This window comes from Panthera uncia, chromosome B1, assembly GCF_023721935.1.
Source record: "Panthera uncia isolate 11264 chromosome B1, Puncia_PCG_1.0, whole genome shotgun sequence".
NCBI lineage: Eukaryota > Metazoa > Chordata > Mammalia > Carnivora > Felidae > Panthera > Panthera uncia.
The window spans coordinates 180,672,000-180,680,992 of NC_064811.1; the positions used below are offsets into that span (position 1 = coordinate 180,672,000).

The 8,993-nt window shown below is 38.3% G+C and overlaps 1 protein-coding gene across 6 annotated transcripts in view; it reads right to left on the reverse strand.

Moving 5' to 3' along the window:
* Window positions 1–8,993, reverse strand: part of ASAH1 (N-acylsphingosine amidohydrolase 1) — a 50,236-nt gene that overhangs the window by 2,065 nt on the left and 39,178 nt on the right. For all 6 annotated transcript variants that reach the window (XM_049631754.1, XM_049631756.1, XM_049631755.1 and 3 more), the window contains 7 exons: window positions 7,264–7,338; window positions 6,328–6,373; window positions 5,573–5,717; window positions 4,974–5,028; window positions 4,766–4,847; window positions 551–682; window positions 323–446 (listed from right to left, as the gene is read on the reverse strand). In XM_049631754.1, coding sequence (XP_049487711.1) covers window positions 323–446; window positions 551–682; window positions 4,766–4,847; window positions 4,974–5,028; window positions 5,573–5,717; window positions 6,328–6,373; window positions 7,264–7,338 — 659 coding nt within the window. The remainder of the gene's footprint in view (window positions 1–322; window positions 447–550; window positions 683–4,765; window positions 4,848–4,973; window positions 5,029–5,572; window positions 5,718–6,327; window positions 6,374–7,263; window positions 7,339–8,993) is intronic.

Below are 8,993 nucleotides of genomic sequence, written 5' to 3' on the forward strand. Positions count from 1 at the left end.
CAGAAACCCCTAAAAGAATTTCCTTTGGGGTCACTGTTAGAAGAGTTAATGGTTCTAATGTGTCACTTTTTCTCTCTCCTCCTGCCCTATTTAATTCTCGTCATTCAGCTACAGAGTGGTGTCCCAACATTAGAGTAAAAAGGCAAGTACTGTAAAATTTTGCTCTTTCAATTGAAAATGAAACAAAAACTCAGTACAGATTGTCCAGAGATACTGAATAACAGGAAGTTTATAAGTTCCTCAAAGGCCAAAGAAAAATGCCACAACTAAGATAATCTTCAAATGTTACCATTTATTTCTACATAGGACATTGTGACTGTACCTCTTGAGTTGTCCGGTTTAGGCACATCTTTGCAGGCGTTCTGCGATCATCGAGAAAGAAAGGACTTTTCCAACGGTCATAATTTGTTTGTAGCACATACCATCTATCCTGCTTGGGGTTGAGTCTAAATACAAACAGAGATTCTGACTAGGTTTCATGCCTTAAACCTGTAAATATGTCAGTCTATGCTTTAGTTTCTACTTATTTTGTTTGAACAAATGTACTTACTCATATACATCCAAAGATTGTGTTCTATCTCTCGTAATCACACAACCTTCCCCAGACTTGTTGCCTCCCAGGATAAAGTATGCTGGGGCCAATATCTTAGTTTTCGTCAATATATTCTTGGCTTCTTCATAACTACATAGAAACATTTAAAAAAAAGAGTAAACATTTTTAGTGGACTTGGAATGAAAAATATTTAGTTGTGGAAACTAAGGGAAAACAAAAGTATCTGAGAAACAGATTCTTTTATTTTCTTCTTCTTTTTTTTTTTTAATGTTTACTTATTTTTGAGAGAGTGAGAGACAAAGCATGAGTGGGAAAGGGTCAGAGACAGAGAGAAAGGGAGACAGAGTATCTAGAGCAGGGTTCAGGCTCCGAGCTGTCAGCACTGAGCCCAACACGGGGCTCGAACCCATAAACGGTGAGATCATGACCTGAGCTGAAGTCGGACGCTCAACTGACTGAGCCACCCAGGCGCCCCTATGCCTAGCACTTTTTAAATAAACGAGCTCATTTGCTTTAAACGCGCGTGCACACACACACACACACACACACACACACACACACACAGACACACACCATGAACTCCCTATGAATGTCAAAAGTTAACCTAAGAAATTCTGAAATAATTATTCAATGTAGCTAGAAAATATTTTTCTATTTTAATATGAGCAATTTAAATAAACTACCAATACATTAAAACGATCGTACACTATACTCAAATGGTATTTATTACAGGGGTGCAAGAACGGACCGACAGCAACACATCAATGTGTTTCACCACGATAACAAAATGAAGGATAAAAAGCATGTGATTATTTCAACAGATTCAGGGGAAGCACCTGACAGAATTCAACATCCTTTCATGATAAAAACTCAACAAGGTGGGTATTAGGGGGAACATACCTCAACATAATAAAGGCCACATAGGACAAACCCACAAGTAACATCGTAGTCAATGGTGAAAAGCTGAAAGTTTCTCCTCTAACATTAGGAACAAGACAAAGATGTCTACTCTCACCATTTTTATTCAGCACAAGTACTGGTAGCCCCAACCAGAGCAGTTAGGCAAGGAGAAGAAATAAAAGGCATTTAATTCAGAAAGGAAGGAGTAAAACTGTCACTATTCACAGATGATATGATACTCTACACAAAAACCCTAAAGACTGCACTAAAAAACTGTTAGAATAAATGAACTCAGCACAGTTACAGGACACAAAATCAATATACAAAAATCAGTTGCATTTCTATACACTAACAATGAACTACCAGAAAGAGAAATTAAGGACAAGATCCCATTTACAAGTGCAACAGAAAGAATAAAATGTCTAGGAAGAAACTTAACCCAGGAGGTGAAAGCCCTGTATACTGAAAACTATAAGACACTGATAAAATAAAGGGAAAAAGACACAAACAAATGGGAAGATATTCTATGCTCACGGATTGGAAGAATACTCTTAAAATGTCCACACCATCCAAAGAAGTCTACAGATTCAGTGCAATCTCTGTTGAAATTTCAACAGCATTTTTCACAGAACAAATAATCCTAAAATTTAACTATAAGAATCCCAAGTACCCAAAGCAATCTTGAGAAAAAAGAACAAAGCTGGAGGCATTACACCTCCTGAATTCAAACTATATTTTAAAGCTGTAGTAATCAAAACAGGATGATCAACAGAACAGAGAGCCCAGAAACAAATCCATGCATATATGGTCAATTTACATTAACAGAGCAAATAATATACAATTGGGAAAGGACAGTAACATGCAAAAGAATGAAACTAGATGACTACCTTACACCATACACAAAACACAACTCAAAATGGATTAAAGAACGGAACATAAGACCTAAAGCCATAAAACCAGAATAAAATATAGGCTATAAAGTCCATGACATTAGTCTTGGTGATGAATTTTTGGATTTGACACAAAAAGCAAAGGCAACAAAAACAAGTGGGCCTGTATCAAACTAAAAAGCTTCTGTACAGCAAGAAAACCATCAACAAAATGAAAAGGCAATCCAGTGAAAAGGACAAAAGTATTTGCAAATTTTATATCTGATAAAGAGTTAATATACAAAATATGTAAAGAACTCATTCTTTTATGATCCTTAGGCCCAACTCTAACATCATGGGGTGGTTCCCTGTACCTAACACCAAGAAATTCTTGGACATCCTCAAGTGTCCAAGAATTCAACTCAATTCTGATACTATCTATACAGAGATAACATTGGATTCACTTGTTAAGGATTCAACTTATAAGACTGTACTCCATCCCTAACTTCAGAGGTCAGTCCTAAGCTCCATCCAGCCAGTTGTAAGCATTACCTGTGCCTCTAGCTGACTGGCTAAGACTGGAGGTTCCCACAAGGTCCTCTTTAGCTTCAATTAATTTCCTACAGTCGCTCATAGAACTCAAGGAAACGTGTACCAGTTTATTAAAGGATATGATAAAGGATGCGAAGCAAGAACCATATAAAGAGATGCATAGGGCAAGGCAGGTGAGAAGGGCACAGAGCTTCCATGCTCTCAGAGTATGCCGCTCTCCCCAAAATTCTGTGCTCACCAACCCAGAAGCTCTCCAAACCCTTTCCTTTTGGGGTTTTATGGAGGCTCCATTACATCAGCATGACTCATTAAATCACTGCCCAGTGGCAACTGATTCTACCTCCAGCCCCTCTACCCTTCCCGGATGGCCGGTGGCCCTGAAAGTTCGAAACCTGTAATCGATGGCTTCCTTCACAGGCCACCAGGCCCCACCCTTTGGTGCTTTCCAAAAGTTGCCTCATTAACATGACAAAAGACACCTTGATCACTCTCAACACTTAGGAAATTGAAGGATTTTGGGAGCTGTGAACCCAGAAATGAAAACAGATCAAATATCTATCTCTTATAAAAAAAAAATCACAATATCGTACTCATATAACTCAATAGCATAAAAAAATTGATTTAAAAATGGGTAGAGGATCTGACTGGGCATTTTTCCAAAGACGATACACAGATAGATGGCCAACAAGTACATGAAAACTACGCTCAGCATCAGGACTCACTAGGCAAATGCAAATCAAAACCACAATGAGTTATCACCTCACACCTGATAGAATGGCTATTACCAAAACGGTAAGAAATAAGTACTGGTGAGGATGTGGAGAAAAGTGAACTCTGCACTGTTGGGAATGCAATTGGTACAACCACTGTGGAAAACTGTATGGAGGTTCCTCAGAAAAATAAAAATGGAAGTACCATATGATTCAGTCATTCCTCTTCTGGTAATATATCCAAAGAAAACAAAAACACTAACTTTAAAAGATACCTGCAGCCCCCTGCTCACTGCAGCATTAGTTACCAAAGCCAAGATATGGACACAACCCAAGTGACCACTGAGGGATGCATGGATAAAGAAGTTGTGGTGTGTACATACAATGATTATTACTCGGCCATAAAAAAGAAGGAAATCCTGCCGTCTGTGACAACATGGATGGACCTTAAGGGCATTATGCTCATGAAATAAGGGAGACAGAGAAAGACAAAATACCTTATGCTATCACTTACATGTAGAATCTAAGAAAACTAAACTCATAAATGCAGAGGACAGAGTGGTCATTGCTAGAGGGTGGGCAAAATGGGTGATGGGGGTCAAAAGGTGCAAACTTCCAGTTCTAAAATAAGTCGGTCCTGGGGCTTTAATGTATAACATGGTGACGACAGTTAATAATACTGTATTGTAGGGGCGCCTGGGTGGCTCAGTCGGCTAAGTGTCCGACTTCAGCTCAGGTCACGATCTCACAGTTCGTGGGTTCGAGCCCCGCATCGGGCTCTGTGCTGACAGCTCAGAGCCTGGAGCCTATTTCGGATTCTGTGTCTCACTCTCTCTGACCCTCCCCCGTTCATGCTCTATCTCTCTCTGTCTCAAAAATAAACGTTAAAAAAAAAAAAATTAAAAAAAAAAATAATACTGTATTGTATATTTGAGAGCTGTTAAGAGAGTAAATCTTAAAAGTTCTCAACACAAAGAAAACAATTTCTGTAGCAACATATGGTGATGGATGTTAGCTACACTGATTGTGGAGATCATTTCACAATATATCCAAATACCAAAACATTTCGTTGTACCTGAAACTAACAGAATGTTTTATGTTGCTTATTATCTCCAAGAAAAACAATAAAATAATTTTAAAATGAATAAATATTAAATTTGACAATAAAGCAATCAGATTACCTTGTGCTATTTTCCAGGACTGATCTAGTGATAAACCCTATCCACATGGCATCTTTCTTTCCCAAAATCCATTCTATGATACCTGGAAGAAATCAAATACACACAGTGTCACAGGCCTGGAATTAGGTTAGGCTGTGAACCAAAATACAAAGTTCAGCCTTCCTCTGAAAACACCTATGGAATTCCCATTTAAGAACTCTCTACTCACCCATATAACCACCATTTACACCGAAACGTTCATTTAACGTAAGGCTAAACAGTCCCTGAAAACAAGACAAAGCAATGAGATCAGAAACTTCAACCATCCTGTTTAAGGCCCCCTCTTTTTATACTGGTATACCAAATCCTGGAACAGGAGATGGGGGGATGCAAAGATGAGTCAAAACTGTATCATCACGTTCTATTAAGTTCAATGCGTCTTCACGTGCAGCGTGTGACACGAGTAGGTGGAATATTATTGGTCACACTTTCCTGACAAGGAAAACAAAATGCAGAGAATTCATGCCTAACTTGTTTGAGTGGCAGACTAAGGACCAGATGCCAGGTTTACGTTACGTTCCCGGTCCTCACCATCCAGCCACATGCTTCTTCCTCCTGACAGTCTCCCTGAGACAAGCCTTCATTCCCTTTCTACTCTTCCCCACCATGCAACTTCATACCTATGATGGTGACAAGAAGTACAAAGGGATGAACTGAGGCTTCATATTCTATCTAGGTCCTCGTTTCCTCAGACCCCACCTTTCACAGGCAGTAATAAAAGCAGGACCCAGAGCTACCTGTAAAATTATTTAACAGTAGATTTCTTACTGGTTTGAATCCTGTTAACATGCCCACATAGCCAGCAAAGCTTGAGGCCTTGAAGACAGTTTTATTGTTTCTTTGGAAGTCCAAATTCACTGTTAAAGGTTTTAGTTGCTCAGTTACGACCCAGGTATTATTATTTATGTTCCACCTACAAAAGACAAATTTCAGTGATATTTAAGAACAATGATGGTAATAAGGGTGAATATGATGACGATGGCCAGGCACTAAATTAGGTCTTCACCTACCTGATCCCTCAAGGGGGGAGGAGGGACCCCCCCCCTTGCAACAGGAGTGCTTTGCAACAGGAGTGCTCACAACTTTGCAACTTTGCAACAGGAGTGCTTGTATCCCCCATTTTCCACAGGAGAAAACTGAGGCTCAGAGAAGTTACATAACCCAACATAACACAGCCTATTAAATAGCAAACCCCAGATTCAAATGTAGGTCTCTAATTACAGAGCCCTGTTCTAGTTTTTTCAGGAAAGTTAGGAAGACATAAAATACAATACTGTTCTTCCTTTCCGAGCAGTAAACCAGATGTGCATCTGGGGGCTCCAATCCTCCACATGTGTGTTCAGATGTGTGTTCACTAGGTGCAACTCCATTACAGACCCAAACAGTGTGCCTGTCTTGTCTCAAAACTAAGAAACAGGATCTTCACTTCTGGGCCTATTTTGGGCATGATTTGGGATTTACTTTTCATCAATGGAATACAACCTACTCTTCGGAAGAAGAGTTCTACTGCGCCCTTTACTTACCCAAGAAAGATTCCAAAATCCAAGTTTCTCCCATGTAGTAGATGACCTAATATAAAGAAAGAAGACACATGTCATGGCAGTTATGACAGCATCACTGGTTCTAACTAAAAGCTGGACACATAGCTCTAGTTTACTGATACGACTATTCTGTCCAACAGTAAGAATTAGGCAGCATCCTAGGATCATAAGCCTTAACAAGATCAAACGGCTGTGCCTGCCACACTGACCAGATCCCCTCACAATCATCTGAGCGCACAGGGTTCCAGGAAAAATTAGGGTGTCTGAAGAGGATGAGGAGTCGTTCTTCGGTCCACTGTGTCAGCTACCTGGACACAGCTGTCCTAGCCTCACCTCATGTGACCTGCCACCATCCTTCCCGTCAGGAATTGTCACCTACAGCTGAACACCTCGAGGGTCAAGTACCGGCAGACTTTCTACCCAAGGTAGAGGTCAAAAATAAAGTGAGTCAGGGTACATCATCCTGTGCCTTGCATCCTGAGTACCGGCCAGAAAAAAACATGGGAAAGTGAGGTCCCTGGGCTGTGAAATGATGTGACGAGGTTTGTCCCGGGCTTCGAGGGAAGGCCGGATGATCATATATATAAAGATAATGAAGTACCCCTGTGAGTACTTACACCAAATCATGACGAAGAGTGTAATGAGACTAGGAGGAAGGGTAAGAATGTTTACGGTCCCAAAACACTTCTTCCCTCTAAGTTTTTTGCATACCTGAATTAAACTTTAAGAGGCATTACAGTGGTCTCAAAATGAGGGTAGTTTTAAATTCACCGTTAAAAATTTGCTAAGATCTATAAAACTATATGCAACATACACTGAATTTGAAAAGTAAGCATGGATATTACAAGTTCTAATTCCATTTACATTTTCTTTTACTTTGTACTTTGCACTGCCCACCCTCCCCCAGCACACATTTACCTTGTTTGTCTTCTGTTATTACTGAAGTACAAATGGTAAAAATTTCATAGAAGACATTGAATGAAATAATCTCACCTATGAGAAAAGATAGGACATTTCTTGGTCAATACACAGAACCATGACACTGTTAGAAAATTCTTTTTTCAAGAAAAGGTTTGACAATCATCACTGTGCGAATTTTTGCTTTGTACATGCCTGCAGACAGCTGGAGCATGCCTGAAGAGCTGGTCAGGTGGTGGGATCTCACCAGCCTGTACTCTACAGACACAAGATAAAACAAGCCCCCAAAGGGTCAGCTATGTGGGCACGTTGGAATTGTTTTGCAATATGATGTCCAGATTTTTCATCAATGTGCTTCATTTTACTTTTGTTTGAGGGCACTAATGTATGGTGACTTAACACATCTGGCTCTTGGTTATATACTGAACATGTTATTTTGCTCACATATTTATTATATTTATTATATTTATAACATAATATTTATATAAGATTAATATTAATATATCAATATAATATCACTTATATTATATATAATTATATATTATAAAATATAATTATAATATATTATAATTGATAATATTAAATATTTTTAATATTTAAATATAAATATAATATTATATTTATTAATATCTATTCATTTTTGAGAGAGACAGAGAGACACAGACAGACAGACAGATGGAAAGGGCATGAAAAGGGAAGGGGCAGAGAGAAGGAGACAGAATCTGAAACAGGGTCCAGGCTCTGAACTATCAGCACACAGCCTGACTGGGGCTTGAACCCATGCGCGGTGAGATCATGACCTGAGCCAAAGTTGGACACTTAACTGACTGAGCCACCCAAAAACACCTTGCTCATATTTTAAGAAGTGACAAATATTTCTAAGGTGAGGAACTATTAATAAAATAATAAAATTAGTGCCAAGCTACAAGAAAATCCATTTTAAAACATTTTAATTTTTGAATAATTTTCTAAAACTGTATAATACTAACACTTAGCATTTAATTAAAAGGTATACATCCTGGGAATAAAAGGCACAGCATGGAGAATATAGCCAGTGGTACTGTAACAGCACTGTATGCTGGACGGAGGGACTACACTTGTGCTGAGCATAGAGTGATGTACTGAATCACTAGCTGTAACCCTGAAACTAATGTAACATTGTGTATCAACTATACTTAAACAAAAACAATTATTTTAATTAAATATTTAAAGATATAGGGCACATTTTATCTCTGTCGCATTTTATGTTAACATGTAAAGCTTAACATTTTTTCCCCATCCTAACCTAATGTTTATTTCCATTTTGGTAAGATTCTGCCCTCATTTTCTCTTATTACAAATCATCTGTTAATCTTTATAATCCATTTTTCTCTCCAGATATTTATATGTGGTATTTATTTGCTAGAATTCTTTACATAATAAAGGAATTAAATACTTGTTTCTCACATGAGCTGCGAGAACATATTTCTAATATGTTGACCTTCTTTTTACATCATTTTTTTAAAGAAGCAAAAAGCAATAAAAATCCTAGCCACTTTTGTTGATAAATACTATTGATTTGCAGTAATTCTCAATCATCTCTCTTGTAACACCAAGGTACTACTGTCTACTTAAAACAACAACTCTAACACTTTGGTAGCTCAAAAATAAAATTAGCGTTGCAGGAAAAGTCTTTTTCAGCAAATTAAATCTGACTTCATTAAAGTTAAGAACTTTTGCTTATTAAAAGA